Source organism: Cetorhinus maximus, chromosome 10 (genome assembly GCF_964194155.1).
Source record: "Cetorhinus maximus chromosome 10, sCetMax3.hap1.1, whole genome shotgun sequence".
Classification (NCBI taxonomy): Eukaryota; Metazoa; Chordata; class Chondrichthyes; order Lamniformes; family Cetorhinidae; genus Cetorhinus; species Cetorhinus maximus.
In genome coordinates this window covers 135,689,474-135,713,929 of record NC_135888.1, presented here as the reverse complement: position 1 = coordinate 135,713,929, position 24,456 = coordinate 135,689,474, and the positions used below count along the sequence as shown (strand labels likewise).

The following is a 24,456-nucleotide window of genomic DNA, read 5'->3' as shown; positions in this document are numbered from 1 at the left end:
AGTGTGTTTCTTCACTTGCACACCTTGGACTCTGCTCTCTCGGATTTGCTGAGCTATCTAATATCTCATGAACACGGTTATCAAGTGCTTCCTTACCTGCCTCAGTTTCATTTCAGGCTATTAGCCGAAGATTAATACTTGCATTGGCATCCTTAAGATCTGTATTCTGCCTGTTGGCAACATCAGCACAATTATTGATTCATTTTCCACATTTATGTTGATGATCTTCAGCACTGCATTTCCACCGTCTTTCCTCACCTTATACTATCTGTGCTGTCAGACAGGCTTTCTGAAATTCAGTCTTGGAGGAGTTGCAATTTCCTTTGGCTCAATACTGGCAAGGCCTCAGCCATTTTCTTCATCCTCACATAAGCCTCACAGCCTGGCCACTGACTCTTCCTCCTCAGTAGTCATTGGCTCGAGTTGTATCTGCTCCTTCAAAAGCTCTAATGCTTATTTGGATATAAATTAAGCTACAGACAACAAATATCATCCAACACAAAGACACGTATGTTCACTGTCCTCGTATCAATAGCCTCCTGCATATGTACCACATCCCATCTTGCATTGAACATCCACGCATGTGTCTCTTGCAGTTTTGACTAACCCAGTGATCTCCTGCTGCTGTGCTAAAGCTTCACCTTCTGCAAATTTTCGCATGTTTGGCCTTCTGTTGTTCATGGTTTCTGTCGTCAATGACTTGCATTGGCTCCCTGTCGCTCAACTCATTAAACACAAAAATCTTACTGTCATTTTCCCCACTCTATCCCCATACCCGGCTCTAGCACGACTTCTTTAACTCTCCGGGCCTCAGCTTTTTGCCTTCCGCCCCTTCACTCCACTATTGACGTATTTACTATTTGCTTAGGCTGACTAAACACAAGGATCAGGGGATAGTTTCCTGAAACTGGCCAACTCTCCATCCCCTTCTTTATCTTTAAGGCCTCCTTAAACGCACGATTTTTACTAACAATTCTACTTTTCTATTTCCTTTTCTCGGATCGGATTTGCCCTTATTAGCCCCCTGTAAAACGCTTTAGGACGTTTCGCTACATTCAAGGTTATATGTTCATTCGAATTGTTGCTGTTGCTTGCTGGTGATACAAGATAGCAGCATTGGCAATGGCATTTCGTTCTCCAATAGAGATTGTCCGTAACTTAAGAATATCAACTATTCGCCTGAAATATTAATTAGGAAGCAAATCCCCATGGAGCAAAAATATCATCATAAAACCGTGATGTCGATACACAATTTCCGTGACAAACTTCATTGCCTCAGTAATCCTAAAAGGAATTTCAGATGCTACGGCTAACTTGGGAGTCTGCTTGCCATTATTGCATAGAATCAATTACACTTTCACAGCCTGATTGACATTAAATTACATGTTCATATTTTGCAGTCGCTAAGAGGAATGTGAACTCATTAATTCACTTGTATAATTTTCTTTGAACTTAACAACCAAAAATTTTGATTTTCCAAAGAGTAAGGTGGAACAAGATGCTTTAAAATAATTCAGGGAAGTCATGATTAACAAGCACAATGGATCCACACTAACATATCTGTCTATGATGGGTAAAACATTAATGCAATTAAACTTATCCATGATCACTCTTTTCGGAAATAGGTATACCTAAAAATGGGATGTCAACCTGGTGAAGCTAGAACACAGGACTACTTGCGTGCCAAACAGCATAAACAGCAAGTGATGGACAGAGCTAAGCTATTCCACAACCAACCGATCAGACCTAAGCTCTTCAGCCCTGCCACATCCAGTCGTGAATGGCGGAAGACAATTAAACAACTCACTGGAGGAGGAGGCTCCACAAGTGTCGGCATTCTTAATGATGGAGGAGCCCAGCACACCAGTACAAAAGATAAAGCTGAAGCATTTGTTACAATCTTCAGCCAGAAGTGTCGAGTGGATGATGCATCTCGGCCTCCTCCTGAGGTCCCCAGCATCATAGATGTCAGTCTTCAGCCAATTTGATTCATTGCATGTCATATCACGAAACGGCTGAAGGGTCTGTACAGTTCAAAGGCTATGGGCCCTGTCACTATTCTGCCAATAGAACTGAAGACTTGTGCTCCAGAACTTGCTGCGCCCCTAGCCAAGCTGTTTCAGTACAGCTACAACACTGGCATCTACCCGGCTATGTGGGAAATTGCCTAGCTATGCCCTATACACAAAAGGCAGGACAAATTAAACTGGCTAATTATTGCCCCATCAGCCTACGCTCCATTATCAGTAAAGTAATGGAAGAGGTCATCAACAGTGCTATCAAGCTGAACTTTCTTAGTAATAACCTGCTCACTGTTGCTCAGTTTGGGTTCCACAAGGGCCGCTCAGCACTTGGTCTCATTACAAGCCATGGATCAAACATGGACAAATGATCTAAACTCCAGAGGTGAGGTGAGAATGACTTCCCTTGACATCAAGGCTGCATTTGACCAAGTGTGGCATCAATGTGCCCTAGCAAAACGGGAGTCAATGGAAAGCAGAGGGGAAGCTCTCCATTGGTTGGAGTCATACCTCGTACAAAGGAAGATGGTTGTGGTTGTTGAAGGTCAGTCATCTAAGCTCCAGGACATCACTGCAGGTGTTCCTCAGGGTAGTGTCCTCGGCCCAAACATCTTCAGCTGCTTCATCAATGACATTCCTTCCATCATAAGGTGAGAAGTTGGAATTTTCACTGATCATTGCACAATGTTCAGCACCATTCGCGACTCCTCAGATACTGAAGCTGCATATGTCCAAATGCAGCAAGACCTGAACAATATCTAGGCTTGAGCTGACAATGACAAATACCATTGACGTCATGCAGGTGTCAGGCAATGACAATCTCGAACAAGAGAGATTCCAACCATCGCCCCTTGGTGTTCAATGGCATTACCATCATTGAATCTCCCACTATCAACACCTTGGTGTCTACCATTGACCAGAAACTAGACTGGAAAAGCCATTTATATATACTGTGGCTACAAGAGCAGGTTAGAGGCTAGGAATTGTGCGATGAGTGACTCGCCTCCTGACTCCACAAAACCTGTCCAATATCTACAAGGCACAAATCAGAAGTGTGATGGAGCACTCCCCAATTGCCTGGATGAGTGCATCTCCCACAACACTCAGGAAGTGTGGTACCGTCCAGGACTAAGCAGCCATCTTGAGTGGCACCACATCCACAAAATTTCACTCCCTCCACTACCGACGCATAGCAACAGCAGTGTGTACCATCTACAAGATGCACTGCAGGAATTCACAAATACACTTTCGACAGCACTTTCAAACTCACGACCACTGACATCACGAAGGACAAGGGTAGCAGATAGTTGGGAACAACACCACCTGGAAGTTCCCCTCCAAGTCGCTCACCGTCCTGACTTGGAAATGTATTGCTGTTCCTTCACTCTCGCTGAGTCAAAATCCTAGAACTCCCTTCCGAACAGCACTGTGGGTGCACCTACACCATATGACCTGCAGCGGTTCAAGAAAGCAGCTCACCACCACCTTCTCAGGGGCAGCTAGGGATGGGAAATAAATGCTGGTCCAGCCCGTGATTGAATTTAAAAAATGACTAGGTTGTCGCTAAACATGAGAACAATAGGCTAGCGGTGCATTAACAATGCACTTTTACCTGAAATATTGGGGAGTGGAAACTCAAATTTGCATCGAATCCTTAATTATTTCCTCTCGTGCAATTTCAGTACCACAGCAACATCAAATATTTTGGAAAGAATGTGTTTACACATTGACTCCAATACACGGATTCTCTCAGTTTCCTCAATGCTCTCTCTCCGTAAATGCGTCCACTTTGAATCAGAGACGTACACAGAAGGGTATGAAGCCACCATACTCGCCTCCCTTTTCCTGATATTTGAAAGGGCTATCCAATTACGCGCATTGCCTTGTCCTTTGCCCGTAGCCCTGCAATGTTTTCTCTTTCATGTGTTTCTCCAATCCCTTTTTGAAGTTGTAATTGAATCTCCTTCCACCACCCTTTCAAAATTCCATTATGGATCATAACAGCTCGATGCATAAAACAAATTCTCCTCATTTCATCTCTGGTTCTATTACCAAGTGCCTTAAATCTGAGTCGTCTTGTTAACGGTCCATCTGTAAATAGTTCCTCCTTACTTTTTTTGTCAGAATACTTAATGATTTTGAACACTCCGTTAAATGCCCCCTACATCTGTTCTGCTATAAGAAGAACAACCTCAGCTTCTCGGAAGTCCGTATCCCCTGCAGCATACTGTAAAATCTCTTTTGCATTCTCTCAGGGGCCTAGAAAGTCATCCTGAAGAGTGGTGTGCAGAACTGGACACAATACTCCAGCTGAGACCTGTGCGGTTTAACGTATCTCCCTTCTTTTTGTACTGTAGTCTGTATTCAAATTGCGTTAAAGATTTGCGTACGTACAGAGTGCGAGAAGTGCGGGGCCACTAACAGCGAGAGAGTGTGAGAGGAGCAGAGCGATTAACAGTGAGAAAGTGCTGGAGGAGCAGCGGGGCCATTAACAGGGAGGGAGTGTGAGGAACGGCTTCATTAACAGTGAAGAGAGTGTGAGAGGAGCTGCACCTTTAACATTGAGGGTGCGAGAGGAGCGAGGTCATTAACAGCGAGATTGTGCAAGAGGAGCGGTGTCATTAACAGAGTGAGAGTGTAGGAGGAGCGAGGCTAATAACAGTGAGACTGTGCAGGCGGAGCATCGGGACCATTAACAGTGAGCAGAGTCTGAAAGAGGCACGAGAGGAGATAGTAATAATCAAAGGGTGATGCCACAGAGAAACAGAAAAGTGACAGGCTGGTGAGTATTTTTCTCCCTTATCTTTCAAAACTGTGCAATGTATTAGCAATTGCAATGTTTTATTGGTGGTATTAAGGTTTGCTAGCAGTAGCAAAAGAAAATTGAGAGTAGTGGGGTCTATTAAGCATAAGGTAATTAAGCAAAAGTAATATATTTAACAACTAACACATAATAAGGATGGCAGGGTACGTGATGTTTTGTGACCGCGCAATGAGTGATCCAAGGCAAACACATCTGCAGTAAGTATCTGCGGCTTGATGTGCTTCAGCTCAGAGGCATTAAGCTGCAGGCTGAGCTGCTGGCACTGTGATGCATCGGGGGAGTGGGGGAGTGGGGGATGGGGGCGAAGGATAGTCACTTGAACACTTTATTTCAGAACGCGGTCACACCCCTTAGCATCAGCAAAACTTCACAATTGTCAATGGTCAGGGACAAAAGGGTCTGACTGTAGGTCAGGCAGGTATGGGCATCCAACATGTGGTGATGGAGGAGCTTCAGTCACTGACTTTGTCCAACAGGTAAAAGGTGCTTGCTACCTATGTGGATGAGGAGAAGGTCTGCATAGTTTATGAGCAGACTGACCATGGCACCATGGTGAAGGATGCAATTCAAGTGGGTGGATCAAAGAGGAGCGTGATAATGATAGGGGACAGTATAGTCAGGGAGAAAGACACTGCTGTCTACAGCTATGACAGGAAACTCTGAAGGTTGTGTTGCCTGTCCGGTGCCAGGCTTAAGGAAATCTCTTCAAGGCTCCAAAAAAACCGGGAGTGGGAGAGGAAGGGCCCAGTTATTGTGGTCCATGTGGGAACTAACGACATAGAACCAGGAATTATGTTCTGATAAGAGAATTTGAGAAGTTAGGATACAAATTAAAACACAGAATATGAAAGATAATTGGATTGTTACCTGGGCCACGCTGCAATTGGCATATGGTTAATGGGGTTAGAGAATTAGACGTGGCTCAAAGGGTGGCGTGGGGCGAAGGGGTTTCAATTCTTGGGGCACTGGCATCAGTACTCAGGGAAGAGTGCTCTATTACAATGGGACAGGATGGGCTCCACTTGAACTGGGCTGGGACCAGTGCCCTCACGAATCATATAACTAGGGCTGTGGGCAGGGCTTTAAAGTGGGCACTAGTGCACATGAGGGTGGAAGAGGCCGGGTGACGGGAAACCTAGAAATCTAAAGCCAAATGTTGTGGTATCGCAACAGCATAGTGATATGGATAAAGGCAAGCAGAGTGGGAAAGGAAGGGGCAGAGAGCTTTAAAAAATGTATGTCAGTGAATGAGGTTATTTCAGGGAATTTAAGTGTAAAAAATGAAATTAAATATTCTTTATCTGAATGCACGAAGCATCTGTTGTAAGATAAATGAACTAACGGCACAAATAGAGAAACATAATTTAGAATCGCCATTATAGAAACATGGTTACAAGGTGATCAATGTTGGGAAATAATTACTCCAGGGTACACAATATTTCGCAAGGGCAGATAGAATGGCAAAGGAGGTGGGGTAGCCCTTATAGTAATGGATGGCATAAGGTTATTAGCGAGAAAAGATTTGGCCTCTGAAGCTCATAAAGCAGAATCAGTATGGGGGAAATTAGGAACAGCAAAAGTCACAAAGCACTGGTGGGAGTAGTTTATAAACCCCAAACAGAGGTTATACAATTGGGCAGAGCATTGAACAAGGAAATGTAATAATTGTGGGGGACTTCAATCTTTATATACACTGGGACCATCAAATTGGCAAGAATGATCTAGAAGATGAGTTTGTAGAATGTTTTTGCGACAGTTTTTGGAGCAATATGTAATGGAACTGATTTGGGGTAAAACTATCTTTGATCTAGTATTGTGTAATGAAGCAGTGTTAATGAGCAATAGCATAGTAAAAGGTCCACTGGACAATATCGACCATAATAGCATTCACTTCCATGTTAAGTTTAAAAGTGGCATGTTCAAATCGTAAACAAAATTCTTAAACTTAAACAAACCAATTACATAGATATGACGGGGGTACTGGCTAAGGTAAATTGGGTAAATAGATTAAAAGGTATGGAGGTAAATTAACAGTGGGAAACATTTAAATAAACATTCAAAATGTTCAAGAAAAAGACATTACATTGAAGAACAAGACCACAGAAAAAACTATCAATCCGTGGGTCACTCAGGAAGTTAAGGATAGTATTGGAGTAAACAAGAGACTCACCATGTTGCAAACAACAATAGCAATTCTGAGGATTGAGTGTGTTTTAGAAGCCAGCAAAGGCCCATCAAAAAGCTGATAAAAAGGGAAAAAAATAAAATGAGAGTAAACTAGCCAGAAAAATAAAAACAGACTGTATGAGCTTTAATAAGCCTATAAAATAGAGTGTAGCTGAAGTAAACGATGGTCCTTTAGATGCAGGGAAGGGGAAAATGATCATGAGGAACAAGGAAATGATAGAGGTATTGAACAAATATTCTGTGTCTGTCTTCACTGTAGAAGATACATGTTCCATACCAGAAATAAACGATAATCTAGGGGCTAAAAAGAGTGAGGTACTTATGGCAAATAATATCAGCAGAGATAAACTATTGAAGAAATTTAAGGGACTTAAATCCAACAAATCCCCTGGATCTGATGTTGTACACCCTTGGATTCTAAAAGTGACAGCTGCAGAGATAATGGATGTGCTAGCTATAATTGTCCAATTGCTTAGATACAGGAATGGTCCCATTAGATTGGAAGTTGGCAAGTGTTACATCATCAAGAAAGAAGGGAGGAAGAAAGCAGTGAACAACGGGCTGGTTAGCCTAACATCAGTTATTGGGAAATGCAGGAATCCATTAATAACAAAGTCTTAACAACACGCTTAGGGGAAAATAATATGATTAGAACAAGGCGACATGGATTTAAGAATGGGAAATCCTGTTTGATAAATCTATTAGAATTTTTTTGAGGATGTAACTGCTAGAGTAGATAAAGGTGAACCAGGTAGATGTTGTATGCCTGGATTTCCAAAAGGCATTTCATAAGGTGCCGCTCAAAATGTAAACAGGTAAAATAAAGGCTCATGGAGTTGATGGTAATATATTAGCGTGGGAAAAGCATCGGTTAACAGATAGAAAACACAGAGGGGACATAAGCGGAGCTTTCTCAAGTTGGCAGTGCCACAAGGATCAATGCAAGGGCCTCAGCTATTTACAATCAACGTGAATAAGTTAGATGAAGAGACAGATAATAATGTGTCAAAGTTTGCTGATTATACCAAACTAGGTGGAAAGGTAAACTGTGGGGAGGACAAAGTGATGCTGCAAATAAATATAGAGAGGTTAAGTGAGTGGGCAACAAATTGGCAGATGGAGTATACTATAGCGAAATGCGAAGTTATTGACTTTTGTCATAAGAATATAAAAGCAGAATTTTTTTAAGAAGTGAGAAGCTTGTAAGTCTTGATCGTCAAATAGACTTGGGTGTGCTTGTGCAACGAATGCAGAAAGTTCGCATGCAGATGCAGCAAGTAATTAGGAAGGGAAATGGCATGTTGGCCTTTATTGCACGAGGATTGGAGAACAGGAGTAAAAAAGTCATGTTACAGTTCTACAGGGTTTTGGTGAGATCGCATCTGTTATGTGCAGTTTTGGTCTTCACATTTAAGAAAGATTATAAGTGAATTGGAGGCAGTAGACCAAATGTAAATTGAAGTGAGATGAGAGTGACTGCCCTTGACATCAAGGCAGCATTTGACCAACAGTGGCTTCAAGGAGCCCGATGAAAACTGGAGTCAATGGGAACCAGGGGGAAAACTCTCCGCTGGTTGGATTCGTATCTAGCACAAAGGATGATTGTTGGAGGTCAATCATCTCAGTTCCAAGATATCACTGCAGGAGTTCCTCAGGGTAGTGTCCTAGGCCCTGCCAGCTTCAGCTGCTTCATCAATAACCTTCCTTCCATCAGAAAGTCAGAAGTGGCGATATTTGCACAATATTCAGCACCATTCGCAACTCTTCGGATACTGAATCTGTCCATGTCCAAATGCAGCAAGACCTGGACAATATCCATGCTTGAGCTGACAAGGGACAAGTAACATTTACGTTACACAAGTGCCAGGCAATGGTAACCTGTAACAAGAGAGAATCTAACAATCGCCTTTTGAAATCCAATCGCATTAGCATCGCCGAATCCCCCACTATCAACATCCTGGGGTTCACCATTAACCAGAAACTGAATTGGACTAGCCATATAAATACTGCCACTACAAGAGCAGGTCAGAGACTAGGAATGTTGCAGCAAGTAACACACCTCCTGTCTCCCCGAAACCTGTCCACTGTCTACAAGGCACAAGTCAGGAGTGTGATGACATACTCTCCACTTGTTTGGATGAGTGCAGCTCGAACAGCACTCAAGAAGCTTGACAACATGCAGAACAAAGCAAACTGCTTGACTGGTACCCCATCCACAAATATTTACTCCCACCACCAACGAACAGTGGCTGCAGTATGTACCATCTACAAGATGCATTGTAGGAACTCAGAAAGTCTCCTTAGACAGTACCTTCCAAACCCACGACCACTACCATCTAGAAGGACAAGTGCAGCAGACAAATGGGAACACCACCACCTGGAAGTTCCCCTCCAAGCCACCCACTATCCTGACTTGGAAATATATCACTGTTTCTTCACTGTCGCTAGGTCAAAATCCTGGAATTCCCTCCCTAACAGCACTATTGGTGTCCTACATCACATGGACTGCAGCGGTTGAAGATGAAAGCTCACCACTACCTTCTCAAGGGCAACTAGGGATGGGCAATAAATGCCGAACTAGCCAGCCACACCCACATCCCGTAAATGAATTTCAATATTGGTCCCTGGATGAGGGGGTTGCCCTATGATGAACAGCTGGGTAAGTTGGGCCTATGTTCTCTCGAGTTCAAAAGAATGAGAGGCAACCTAATTGAAACTTATAAAGTTCTGGTGAGGCTTGACAGGGTGGATGCTAAGAGATTGTTTTCGTTGGTGGGAGAATCTAAAACACGGGGACACAGTCTCAGGGTAAATGGTCTATCGTTTAGGACTGAGATGAGGAGAAATTTCTTCACTCAAAGGGTTGTGAATCCTTGGAATTCTCTACCCCAGAGGGTTGTAGGTGTTCCTTCGTTGAATACATTTAAGTCCGGGATAGACCGATCTTTAGTCTCAGGGAATTGAGGATATAGTGAGCGGGCGGGAAAACGGAGTTGAAGCCCAAGATCAGCCATGAACTTATTGAGTGGCGGAGCAGGCTCGATGGGCAGTGTGGCCTACTCCTGCTCCTATTTTTCATGTCCTTATGTAAACACCTGTGTCTCTCTGTCCCTGTATGCAATTTTAAAAATGTACCGTTTAGTTCATGTTGTCTGATCGCATTCATCCTGCCAACTTGCGATACTTCACACTTTCGTCCTCTCTCCCGCTGTGCTAACTTATCAGAAACATTCTGAAAGTCTATATACACAGCATCTAGCACATTACCTTCATCTTGCCTCTCCACTACTTCATCGATGTATTCAATTAAGTTGGTCAAACACCATTTGTTTTTATAAATATGCGCTGCAGCTAATTTATTCATTCGTATTTCTCCAAGTGGCAATTAATTTTGCCTCTGACTATTGATTACACAGCGTTCCCCACCACGCACGTTAGGCTTATTTCTGTCTAGCCACTAGGTTTCCTTTTGTGAACAGGTATGTAATACTTGCAATCCTCTAGTTATCTAATATTTAATGAAGGTTGGAAGGCTGTGGCCAGATCCTTAACTATCTACACTGCTACCATTAGCAAACTAGGATGCACCTCGTGTCGGCAGAGGAACTTTTCTACTTTGAGCGCTGCAAACCTTTTACGTTTCTTCTCTCTCTCTCTATTTTAATCCCACGCAATTGCTATATTTCCTCTTCCTGTACTATCATTTTGGCAGCATAGTTTCCGCAATGAGACACGTAAACTGTTTGCAGCGCCCAAAGTAGAAAGACCCCTCGGTCTGGATGGGATGGCTCCTAGTTTGCTAAAGGAAGTAGTGCAGATATTTAGGGTTCTGGCCACAAAATTCCAAACTTCATTAAATGTTAGAGAACTGTAGGGTTCCTAATATTACAAACCTGTTCAAAAAAGGAGAGAGTGAAAACCCTGGTAGCTAGATGCAAACTATTCATTTGACAGCTGAATTATGCCCTCTGTTTCTGCAAAAGATATCTTATATAGCCCAAATCTGCCTCACTCTTCCTTTGGCGGGTCCCTTACCATTTATTGTTACAATTTGTGTTCCTTTTTTGTTGCCCACTAATCTATACGCATGCACTGTCTTTGGCCTTATTCCTTTTCTCTATTCTCCTTTGTAATTTCCACATTCAGCTTGGCCCTCCCCTCCATTATTAGATGGACATTTATCGTTAGCCGTGCCTTTGCGCTTCGCTTTAATCTCTTTATTTGCGGTGACCCAGGAAGCTTTTGCTTCGGATGCTCTTCCCTTTGTCGCTTGGGAGCGTGTATCATAGATGCGCTAACTATACCCTCTTTGAAGGTCTTCCATTGCACGTTAGTTGTTTTGTCCGCCGTTTCTTGGCTCTAATCTACTTGCAGCAGCTCCCTTTTCAAATTACTGAAATTAACTCTCATCTAGGTTCTCTATTCGCCCCCTTACACTTATCTATCTATCCCCTTACACTGCTAAGTTAGTTTGCCTTGAGAGTGCCTTCATGCCACTTACGCTCCTCGCATCTGAGAAGTACCAAGTCTTGATTTTCCCTGCCCATTGCTGCCATCCTTTCTCCAGTGGATCCTTTCCCGTTCTTATTGGTGATCAAATGATTTATCAATCGTAAAAATATCTGTAGTAAGTACTAAATAAGTAAGGCAAGTGTTGAAATAATATATTTTTTTCGCAATCGTGCTAAAGGTTTAAACGATAAATTCGCCATATTTGTTTCCTTTGCTTAGAAAATGGGACGTCAGCTATATAACTCGATACGCAAGCGTACATTATTAGCTTCGGTTCAATAGTGAATGTTTGCTAAGTGAACTTGGACATTTTGTTACTGATGTACTCACCTCTTGAAATGTAGTGGTTTCTTTGTTCGCAGGTTTTGATGCGTTTCCGTGTTCTGCAGCCACACATATTCCAGTTCTGATATTAATCATTGGTGCGGACGAGCCATGTAACTTTATGAAATCATTCATAGCTGAATCAGGGCCCACTTCATAGCGAAATGATTGTGGGAAGGTATCGCTTTCGTACGCATCTGTATAACCTGGTGGTATTTGAAGATTCACACTAGCCTTCTGAATTCCACGTAACGAACCCCTTCTGGAAAAGTATGTCATGTTCCAGCAACAACTATTAATTTTCCTTCCGCCTCTGTGCACCTTGATACCGAGTATTACAATAGCCAAAAGTAAGATGAATGAAGTTATGCCGAACGAAATGATTAAATAACATTTTAGATCTGATTTCCATGGCCCAGGTGTCCCTAACAAACCGATACTGGATGCATTTTCGGTGTCACCATGCAACACTGATATATTGATGGTGACTGTAGATGAAAGGGATGGGGTTCCACCGTCTTTCACCAGAATCACAATTTTTTGCCTGAGTGAATCTTTCTGCTCCAAGCGGCGAATAGTCCAAATTTCCCCTGTTTCAGGAGTGGGCTGAAGAATGTGATAGGAAATTTGGGCGTTCTGTCCAGAATCGGCATCGCTGGCTGTTACTTTTGCAAGCAAGTAACCCGAATTGGCAGTTTTAGGCATTATGTCCTCTGTTGCGGATCCTTCTCTTGGCAAAGGTGACAAGATCACAGGGGCATTGTCATTCTGATCTGTGATGATGACATTCACACTTGCGTTGCTACCTAGCTGGGGGAATCCAGCATCCTTTACTTGCACGTGGACTTGAAACTTTTTCATTTGTTCGTAATCGAACGACTTTTCTGCGTAGATCGCACCACTGGCTGAATTTATTGAGACAAAACTCATTATAGACAAACCATGAACGAGGCTGTCCAAAATGTTATAGCTTAATTTACTGTTTTGGGTGTAATCGGGATCAAAAGCTGACACAGAACCGATAGAAAAGCCCATAGCATTATTTTCCATCACATTTATGGTAAACGAAGGCTGCGTAAAGCGCGGCGCGTTGTCATTTATGTCGGAGACTTGAACTGGGATGGTTTTGCTGGTCTGGAGCGGAGGGGAACCCCCATCCTCGCATGTAACAGTAATGTTATACTCAGGATTTGTTTCACGATCTATGTCACTCATAGTGACAACTGTGTAATAGTTATTAAAAGAACTATCAAGCTTAAAGGGGCTGTTTTTTCCGACACGACAGGAAACCTCTCCTTTCTCGTCAGAGTCCGGGTCGATAACTTTTATAAGAATTACTGCAGTCCCTAGAGGAGCTTGCTCTCGAAACGGATTGAATGTGGAGGCTACAGTTATTTCAGGAGCATTATCATTAACATCGGCAACGCTGACCATAACTTTACAATATGCGGCAACCGCCACTGATCCACGGTCTTTAGCTTGGACAGAAATGGCATAATCATGGGCTTCTTCAAAATCCAGGCTGCCAATTACTTTTATTTCTCCACTTCCCGCGTCCACTCTAAATCGTTTACGTATTGTACTGGGAGTGTTGTCGCTAAAAGAATAGACTACCTCACCATTCAGGCCTTCGTCCATATCAACGGCCTTGACTTGTAATAGCAACAGGCCTGCCGGTACATCTTCTGGGATCGTGACCTGATAGAAATCCTGTTCGAAAACCGGCGCATTGTCGTTCACATCAACTACGGTGATGGCAATGCGTGTGGTTCCAGTCCTGCGAGGCGTTCCTCCATCAATCGCCTTCAGCGTTAACTGATGAGTGGGTTGCTGTTCTCGGTCCAGTGATCGCCCAAGAACTAGGTTTGGCGTGCCTGTTTGCTCCTTATTTGTTTGTAGATCCAAAATGAAATGTTCATTGCGGCTGAGTTCATAGGTGCGAACACTGTTGGTCCCGGCATCCGGGTCATTCGCGTTCTGAAGCCTGAAGCGCGATCCCGGCGACGTCATTTCTGAGATTTCGAAGCTGAATTCTCTTCTATCGAAGACGGGCGAATTGTCATTTATATCAGTAATCTCTATTTCAACACGATATAGCTTAACCGGATTCTCAATCACAGCGTCTAACCTCATTACACAGACAATGTCCTGATGGCAATGCTGTTCCCTGTCTATTTTTTTGTTTATGACCAATGTCCCTGTTTTATAATTCACGTCCAGATATTTCACTTTCTGTTCAGATACAATCCGAAACCTGTGAGCCACGAGCTGAGCAGCGTCTAACCCCAAATCCCGAGCAATGCCGCCGACAAAGGCACCAGGCTCTAATTCTTCGGGAATGGAGTAACGAATATATGCGCAAGTTGAATCAGAAGCGTACAAAAGTATTCCACAAAGAATGTGCCATTTTGAAAACGGGTAGTTAATGACATCGCCCATTTCTGAACGAAAATGGCAAAACTAAACGATTATCAGTTGAATGAAATTTTCACCACATTTCCTATTATTTGGAGACTGGCGTTATTCATACCTTGTTGTTCGAGATTGAACGCTCCGTTTTGTGCAACGATGAACTCCTTAGATTAGAATCGCCATAAGTTAATAAAAATCCGTCTTAAAATTCGTCAAGGCCTAATGGAGGACACCGAAAAATGAGTGTTATCTGTTCTCCAGCGTTGCACAGCGTTTTGCTTCATAGGAGTGGCATTGGATCTCCAGCGATATTTCATCTCCTCATTGGGTAGACAGCGACACAAAGAGCCGCAACCAATAATAGCACCACACACTCTTAAAGCATTCATGCCGATGCGGACCCTGGCAGGATGATTGTTTGAATTTAATGTTGTACAACTTTAAATCACATGCCCTGACAAGTCGTATATTTTTCGTTTGGTTTTACTGAAGACTTACTCTTGATGTGTATCAGGACTTTCCTCACACAATCTAAAAAAGAAGCTGACTCGTAGCGTTATTGAAAGCATATTTTCCCGCCAAACAAAAAACCTTTCAAAAAATATTAACTGGCTACGCCAGCACGAATTGCCCATTCTTAATTGCCATCGAGAATGTGATGGCGAGCCGCCTTCTTCAACCACTGAAGTACACCCGCAGAGCTGTAGGAAGGGAGTTCCATGGTTTTGACCCAGCAACAGCGAAAGAACAGCAATATCTCTCCAAGTTAGGATGATGTATGGTTTGTAAGGGAGCTTGAAGGTGGTGGTGTTTCCATGCATCAGCTGCCTTGGTCCTTCGAGGAGATAGAGGTCGCCAATTTGGAAGATGCTGTGGAAGGATCTTTGATGAGTTGCTGCAGTGCATCATGTAGATCACACACACACTATTGCCACTGTGCAATTTTGGAGGGAGTGAATGCTTCAGGCAGTGGATGGGGTGCCAATCAAGCGGTCTGCTTTGCCTGGATGGTGTTCTTGAGTGTTGTTGGAGCTGCACTCATCCAGGAAAGTGGGGAGAATTCCATCACATTCCTGTCTTGTGCCTTGTAATTGGTGGACAGTGTTTGAGAAGTCAGGAGGTGAGTCACTCGCCGCAGAATTCCCAGCCTTTGACCACAGTATTTAAATTGATGGTCCCGTTCTGTTTCTGGTCAATGATAACGGCCAGGATGTTGATAGTGGGAGAGTCAGTGATGGCAATGCACTTAAATGCCATGGTTAGATTATCCCCTTTTGGGGATGACCATTGTCTGGCGCTTGTGTGGCACGAATGTTGCTCGTCACTTGTCCAGGTCTTGCTGCATACGGACACGGACTACTTCAGTATTTGAGAAGTCACAACTGGTGCTGAATATTGTGCAATCATCAGCAAACATCTTCGCTTCTGTTGAAAATGGTTGGGCCTAGGACACTACCCTGATGAACTCCTGCAGCAATGACCCGTAATGAGATGATTGACCTCCAGAAACTGTTTATTTTCTGCTTGATATGACTCAACTAATAGAGAATTTTCCCCCTGATTCCCATTGACTCCCGTTTTGCTAGGGCCCCTTGGTGCCAAATATGGTCAAATGCTACCCTGATGTCAAGGGCAGTCATTCTCACCTCACCTCCTGAGTTCAGCTCTTTTGTCTATGTTTGGACGAAGGCTGCAATAAGGTCAGGAGCGGTGTGGCCTGGCGGGACCCAAACTGGTCGTCAGTGAGCAGGTTATTGCTAAGAAAGTGCTACTTGATGGCACAGTTGACAACTCCTGCCATCAATTTGCTGATGATTGCGAGTAGGCTGATGGGACAGTAATTGTCTGTGTCGAATTTGTCCTGCGTTTTGTGCACTGGACATACCTGGGCAATTTTCCACATTGCGGCTAGATCTCAATATTGTAGCTGCACTGGAGTAGCTTGATGCAAAAGCCTTCAGAACTGGTGTGGAAATGTTGTCAGTACCCATATCCTCTTCAGTATCCAGAACCTTTAACGACTTCTGATGTCACGTGGAATGAATCGAATTTGCTGAAGTCTGGCATATGTGTTGCCAGCGACCTCAGGCAGAGGCCGTGATGGGTCATCCAATTGACACTTGTGGCTGAAAATGGTTGCAAATGCTTCAGCCTTATCTTTGCACTGATTTGCTGCGCTCCCCCATAATTGAGAATTGGAGGTTTGTGGAGCCTCCTTCTCATCCAGTTAGTTGTTTAATTGTCCGCCACAAGTCGTGACTGGATGTGACAGGACTGCAGAGCTTAGTTCTGAACCACTGGCTCTGGGATCACTTAGACCTCTCCATTGCATGCTGTTTGGCATGCAAGTAGTCATGTGTCATATCTTCACCACGTTGAAGCATTCTGGGATACTAAAAAATCCACTCGGTTAACCTCTGCTTATTTAGCACTATTGTCCTACTGCATACGTGACGACAGTAAGTAAAATATTTGCTAAATCTATTAAATACCTATTCAAATACCATCAAATATAATTCATTTGGTTTTGCACTGCTATGCGAATTTCGAGTTGTGGACTTTCTAACAGAACTGATCGTCCTTGTTGCTTACATTTTAACACGGTCTGCTGTTCGACCCAGTGTCAACTACTGAAATCAAAACCCTTCATGCTTCTGCCACTCGTTATCTCTGTAAACTCTTCGACCCCCAGAACTCTCAAAAATACATGTGCTTCTTTAATACTTTTCTCTTGAGCATTCTTGCTTTTAGTTGCTCCAACCCTGCTGGCCTTGCCCGACTGTTGACTAGACCCGAAGATGAGAAATTCCATAGAACTATAGAACAATAGGAAAGTTACGGCGCAGAAAGAGGCCATACAGCCCATCATACCTCTGCCGGTCAGAAAAAGATGAAAAAGAAACTAGGCGCTCATTTTAATCCCACTTTCCAGCACAGGGTTCATATCCTTGCAGGGTACAAAGCTTCAGATGCCGATCCAAGCACTTTTTAAATAAGTTGAGTGTTGCAGCCTCATCCACCGACCTAAGCAATGTATTCCAGAGGCCCATCGCTCTCTGAGTGAAAACGTTTTTCCTCATCACCCCTCTAATCCTCGGGTACATCGTCTGTATCTAGTAAGGATTGGAAAATGGTCCTCAGAGCAACTGGTGTTTCCTGGCTGGCTTCCTTTAACTGCATGGGGTACAATCCATCCGGCCCTGGTGACTTATTCACTTTAATGATGTCAGTCGCTCTAGTACTTGCTCTATCACTAATCTTATTGTATCTAATGTTTCACATCCCTCCTCGTTAACTAGAATGTCTGCATCATCCCTTTCCTCAGTGAAGATGGAGACGAAGTACTCGAGAACTCTGCCCACATCTTCAGCATCAGCGCACAAGTTTCCATGTACATCTCTGATAGGATCCCTTTCTTTAGTTATTCTCTTGCTCCTAATGTGCTGGTAAAACAGCTTTGGGTTTTCTTTGATTTTACCTGGCAATATTTTTTCTTAAACTCTCTTTGCATTCCTAATTTCCACTTTTACTTCACCCCTGTACATTCTATACTCCTCTAAGCTTTCTAATGTATTAAGTCTTTTGTGACTGCCATAAGCTTCCTTTTTCTGTTTTATCTTGGACTGTATGCTTCGAGATAACCAAAGGGATCTAGATTTGGCAGTGCCACCTTTTTTTGTCTGGACATGTCTACACTGAGCCCGTTGAAACACACTTTTGAATGTTTCCCACTGGTTTGGCACTGTTTTCCCTTCTAATAGCTGTAACTAGTCTACACTTGCCAGCTCATCTCTAAGCTTCGTAAAATGTGTCTTCTCCCAATTTAGAACTTTCGTGCCTGTTCTATCTTTGTCCTTTCCCAGAATGATGCTAAATCTAACTGCATTATTGTCACTATCTCCAAAGTGGCCCCCCATTGCTTCTTCATCCACTTGCCCAGCTTCATTTTCTGAGACTAAATCTATGTCTAGGTGGGCTTGTTACGTGCTGGATAAAAAAAAGTTCTATTGAATGTAGTTCAATAATGTTGTGCCTACTGTGCTCTTCACACTGTTTGATCCCATTTGATATTAGGGAAGTTGAAGTTCCTAACTATTGTTTTTGCACTCAGAAATATGCCTAAATACTGGCTCTTCTAACTCTCTTTCACTATTTGGGGCTCTATAGTACACTCGTGGCAGTGTGCTACCCCTTTTTTAATTCTGAGCTCAACCCGTATGGCCTCATTTAATGCGTCATTTAGTATATCATCCCTCCTCACAGCTGTAGTTAATTCTTTAACCAATAATGCTACACCCCCACCTTTTCATTCCCCTTCCTATCTGGTCTGAAAACTCTATGTCCAGGGATGTTGAGCTGCCATTTTTGCCCTTTCGTAAGCTAGGTTTCCATTGTAGCAACGATATCATGCAGCCACGTGTCCATGTGTGCCTTCAGCTCATTGGCTTTATTTGCTATATCCCTTGCATTTACATAAATACCTTTTAACACTGCCAGATTCCTGTGCTGTACACTTTTTAACCTGTGCTTCTTTTGTCTTTCAGAGTCACTCACTAATTCTCCATATCCCGTTCTCTGATCTGACTTTGCCCTCAGGTTCCCATCCCCCTGCCAATCTAGTTTAAGAGCCCACCCCCCCCCCCCCACCCCCCCCTCTCCCCACCCCAACCAGCAGCACTAGCAAATCTCCCTGCGATGATATTCATCCCAGTCATGTTCATTTGTATACTGCCTGGCTTGTGCAGACCCCACCTTCCCCAGAACCAGTTCCATTGCCCCAGAAATCTGGTGCCCTCCCTCCTACACTAGCTTAGCAGCCATGTGTTTAGTCGCTCAATCCTCCTATTTCTGTATTCACTTTCACGTGGGACTGGGGGTAATCCTGAGATTACTGCTTCAGAGGTCCTGCTTTTCAATCTCCTTCCTAACTCCCTAAAGTCCGCTTTCAGGACCACATCACCTTCCCTACCTAAATCATTGGTACCAACTTGGACCACAACCGCTGGTTCATGACCCTCCCTAGAAGAATGCCCTACAGCCGCTCTGTTAAATCCTAGACCCTAGCACAAGGAAGGCAACATACCATCCTGGAGTCATGTCTCCAGCCACAGAGATGCCTGTCTCTTCTCCTAACTAACGAATCCCCTGTCACTATAGCTCTTCCTTTCTTCTTCCTCCTCTCCAGTACTGCTGAGCTGCTCGTGGTGCCACGAACTTGGTTCTGACATCACTCCTCTGGGGGACCAGCGCCCTCATCAGCTTCTAAAACGGAAAACCGATTTGTGAGCGGGACCCCAGGGGACTCCTGCACTACCTGCTTAGTTTTCTTGGACTGTCTGGTGGTCACCCTTTCTTCCTCCAAGCTCCTAAACGATTACTTCAGTTTACTTTGGTTTACTTCTATTAACTTTATATTACTTGGCCCTACTTAAGAAACCTTACCAAAAGTACAGTTCCCACTTTATTTTAGGAATAGAATAAACCTTAAACACTTATTAGATGCTCACCAGATACTCACCAAACAACTAGCTTCTTCTCCAGCAAATCAATTTACTTCTTATCCTGTGGTGTCACAATTTTTTTCACTTTTTTTCGAACTCAGCGTGAACCGGTTCCCAACAAATGGAACCGGAACCGGAATTCCATTCCTACAACTCTCTGCCTCTCTACCTCACTTTACTCCTTTAATCAAGCTCTTTGACCAAGATACTGATCATCTGACCTTATCAGTTTTATAATGTTCCTATGAAACACCATGTTATATTTTACTTTGTTAAAGGCTCTAAGAAACAGTGGTTTTTGTTGCAGTGATCACCAGCTTATGTATTACAAACATCCTGAACATGAAAACAATGTTGTGTATGATTTCTCAGTTATTCTAGGATATTGGATAAGAATAAAGTTATATTTTAAAAAAAAATCTGTATTATAATTTGCGATAACCCTAGACCAGAGACAATCTCATTGCCTTGCCTTCATTAGTTCACAGAAAGATTAATGCTGTGAAAGTTATGCATCATCCACATGTATCATTAAATATCTTAGCCTCCAAAATAAGATGTATTGCACAATTAAATTAGGACAAACTGACAATCTTAATATTAATCTATTTTTGGATTAATATATTGTTAACTATGGAAATTGGTAAATTATGCAAGGGGTAACATTGAATGCCATCTTGTCGACGGTCTTCGAACATTATCATTTTTGGCTGGCTCCGTGTCTCATTCCAGGCCGTTGCCGATTAATTTTGTGAAATCTGACATTGGTTAAGTCTTAAATAAATGCAAGAAAAATTGTCAGATTCACACTGAGGACATCATTCATCATGACATGTGGCACTACCCCTATGCGTATTGAAACAATTTAAAGTAATGGTCTAATAACTCAAAACAATGCATGGATGACATGTCATGAAATATCATCAACAGTAAAATTGTATAACATTGCTAAAAAAAAAAATATGTTGCCGAGCCATTTTTCTCTTGCACTAATTAGGACAAACGCAAGAAGGCACGTTTCAAATGATCAGAACAATTTATACTGCAGGAGAAAGGGTGCTGATTGGTTGGCATGTCAATTCTGATTGACCAAGGTATTGTCACGGAGAAAGCAATGGAAACTATAGTCTCCCCAAGTTCTCTGATAATGCATAAAAGGTGCTAGGCTTGATCATATTCCTTTTGTTTGTGAAGAACGGGTGCTTGTGAATGAATGCATGTCGCTCCTAGCAAGAGTAAATGAGCCAAGTTACGACCTCGACGGATTACCTTAAATTGATTGTTAGTGTCGTATTCAGCACACTCAGGAACTTTCAACAATTACTGCCCACAGAATCATATCCAACAGTAGACATTTTGTTATGGTTTTGCAAGCGCGGGCTGGTTGAAAATGGTCTGCACCCTGCCTATTATTTACAACCAAAGGAACGTGCTGTTTGATTCAATCAGCAAATCGCTGGGATGCACTGAGCACATACTTGGCATCGCAATGGCACTGATATTCATATTGGTCAATTGTGCAGCAGGCAGAACGGCGTTTGTACTACCAAACAATTGTACAACACCATCTCTATGTAATCTCATAGCCCTGTATATATTCCACTGCACCATCATCACTAAGTGATATGACCAAAACTCATTCAAGGAACAGTGCAGAGTATTATGTTAGGTGCAGCATCAAGTGTATCTGGCAACGGAGCATCAACATTATGATGCCACAACACAGGATATGCTCAGCTGTGGGTGGAACAGACTGTAGACAGAGTTATGCAATCCCAAAACCTTTGACAACAGAGTGCCGTTCCAGATGTCATAGCTGGAACTGTGCTTCACCTAACTTCTCTCTCTTTTTCCCATTTCCCACGTAATTGCAGTTAAAATTATAACTGCAGCCGGCCTGGAAAACATATGCGATTTAGGGCTGGAGGGGAGGGAGCTTTTCATTGGTGAAACCCGCCATCAGCTGTCAGTGCAGCAGTTGGGCTTTCAAAGGCCCTCCTGGTGAAACAGGAAAGTTCTGCATCACAGCTGCAACTTTCCTGCCCAACTGCACTTCTATTAACATAAGATTTGACAGCGCAGAAGAGGCATATTTTTTTCAAAATTATCTTTCACATGCAAATATTTGACATTATATTGGTCTTATTTTATTCATGTGTGAATCATCTGTATTCGCTGAAACTAGCTTAGTCAGAGAACTAAATGTACTGGCACATCTCATGGTTGGCACCCATTGATGGCTGCAGGGAAATTGGGGGCATTTCCTTTTTTGTGGAAGAAATAATGTTGCTTTTTTTTTGGTTCCCACTTTATTAAATGTTCATGTTAGCATGCAGTGCTGTACTCGCCAATCTCTGGACATGGCTGAACTTGCGAGATCAGCTGCCCTCTCTTCGATGCATTGTAAAGGATATTGTCCAAGGTCACACAATGGAGGTAATTGGAATGTTGTAGACGAATACAAAGCCCCCTAAGGACGCTGCCAGCCAACACCATGGGATTGACTGACATTTCAACAGTACTGACACCGCCCTCTAGGGCACCTCATTTTCTTACCTTGACTGTCACCACCAAGCTCCATCCCCTACCACATCCAGCCGCTTCCCACTTCAGTTCTCTATGCCCCCCGACACCACTCCAACCTCCCGCACTACCACCAACACCCCGCCCCCCCTCCCCCACCCCACGCCCCCATCACACCCCCCTCCCCACCCCCCCCCCCCCCCCCCCACCACCACCACCACCACCACCTCCAACCACTCACTCACGCTTTCCGGTGCTGAGCCTCCATACAAGTTGCCATTCTCCTGCTCCCCTTCCTTCTGACCCAGTTAAACAAGGAAAACCGCTGACTTTACATACAACTACACAAAAGTGGACGCCAGCCTTAAACATATTGTGAACTAGGCGCCACGAGATTCTTCTGTGCCGTTGACTTTATCCAGAGGATGCGCCTCTATTACAAACTGTTTCACGCTAATGAATATTCGTGAATGCAAATGTATTATAAGTACGAACCTGCCACAGGCCGATGTAAGGCCCCACGTGCCACAAGCATGACATTGACTTTATCTCTACAGCTCAATCCGGCGTCGGGAAATTAGAATTTCACAATGCCTCAGTACGTCATTCATTAAGTTTCCCGCTTTTCCTGGTTCCATAAAATCCTCTTTATGTCACTAGCGAGAGGGGAAGAGCCCATAAACATCGCTAAAATGATAATTGAACTCAATATGTGAGCTCCAAAAGACACGACGGAGGCATTTGCAATCATCCTCTTCAACAAGTGCAAAGCTACTTGTCTTTTTTCACCTCTAGGTTTCCCACCATCACTACAGCCTTTCCTTAACCAATTTGATCCACTCCACGAGACGTCAAGAAATGTCTGAGGGCACGGGACACAGAAAATGCTATAGGCCTTGATGTCACCCCAGCAGCCATGTGAAAAATTCTGCTCCAGAACAAGTAGCGCCCCTAGCTAGCCTGTTGCAGTGCAGCGCCAAAAACAGCAACTGTATGACAACGCTGGAAATTTGTCCATGTTTGTCCTGACTACAAAAGCAGAACAAACCAAATGTGCCTAACTGTGGTCATGTTAACCTATGCTCATTAACCAGCAGAGTGCTGGAAAAAAGTTGCAACTGTGCTCCGACGCTGCGCTTGCCTGCTCGCTGTAGCTCAGTTCGGGATCTACCAGGATCCTTGGATCTAGATCTCATTGTATCCATTGTCAAGCATCGAAACATATGCGATGTATCAGTGACTACCCTCGACATCAAGGATCCCCGTAAAACTTCACTCAGTAGGGATCAGGGAGAACATTTTTCTGTACCTGAAACGCGTTACCTAGCATATTTTGTAATCTCCATCATCATCGCACACTGGTTCGAACCTCTTCATTTGGTTGATCAATAACTTTTCTCTGCCATGAAGTCAAAAGTTGGGATGATAATTGCACAATTTCTACTTCAATTGGAAGTGCACAGACAATGGACCAGTCTATGCACATCCCAGCAACACCCAAACGATAACCTGGTTTATACTTATAGCTGACGTGTAAACATTAGGTTAGGGATTATCATTAACAAATAAGATTCTAAGCATCTTCCGTCGACATCCTAACATTCGCTGAATTCCTCCATCAATATGTTGATGGTGATGCTGGCGCAGGACAAGATCCTGGGAGTCCCTAGGTAACAATAATGTGTGAGTAAGTCACCACATAGACTTAAGTTGTTGAAGAAGCAGGACCACTCCCAGCTCCTCAAGAGAACAAGGAAAGGCCATAAATGCTGGTCTCATCAGCGATGTCACATGCCATGAATAATTAAAAGAAGAACACCATCTAGTGCAGCGGGTACTCAATGTCTATCCAATGAGGTTTCTCTCCTAAAAAGTGATTCCATTCATCTGTGAAATTCATTTATGCCCAGCAACAGCAGAAATACAGAAGACAATATAATGAGCCGTGGCTCAGTTGATAGCACTCTTGCATCTGTGGCAGAAGTTTATGGCTTCAATTCGCAACCCGCGTCTTGCACACATAAATCTAGCCTACCGAACCTGTGCAAGACTGACGGGATGCCACATGTAGGAAGTGCAGTCTTTCTTATGAGACTTTAAGTCTCCGCCATGTGACCCCGCACAGGCAGATGCAGCAAAACTGATGACTCTA

General features: G+C 43.4%; 1 protein-coding gene across 1 annotated transcript in view; it reads right to left on the bottom strand.

Moving 5' to 3' along the window:
* LOC144685372 (uncharacterized) overlaps positions 1-24,456 on the bottom strand; it is a 100,347-nt gene that overhangs the window by 15,191 nt on the left and 60,700 nt on the right. The window contains exon 3 of the mRNA XM_078549773.1: positions 11,875-14,309. Coding sequence (XP_078405899.1) covers positions 11,875-14,309 — 2,435 coding nt within the window. The remainder of the gene's footprint in view (positions 1-11,874; positions 14,310-24,456) is intronic.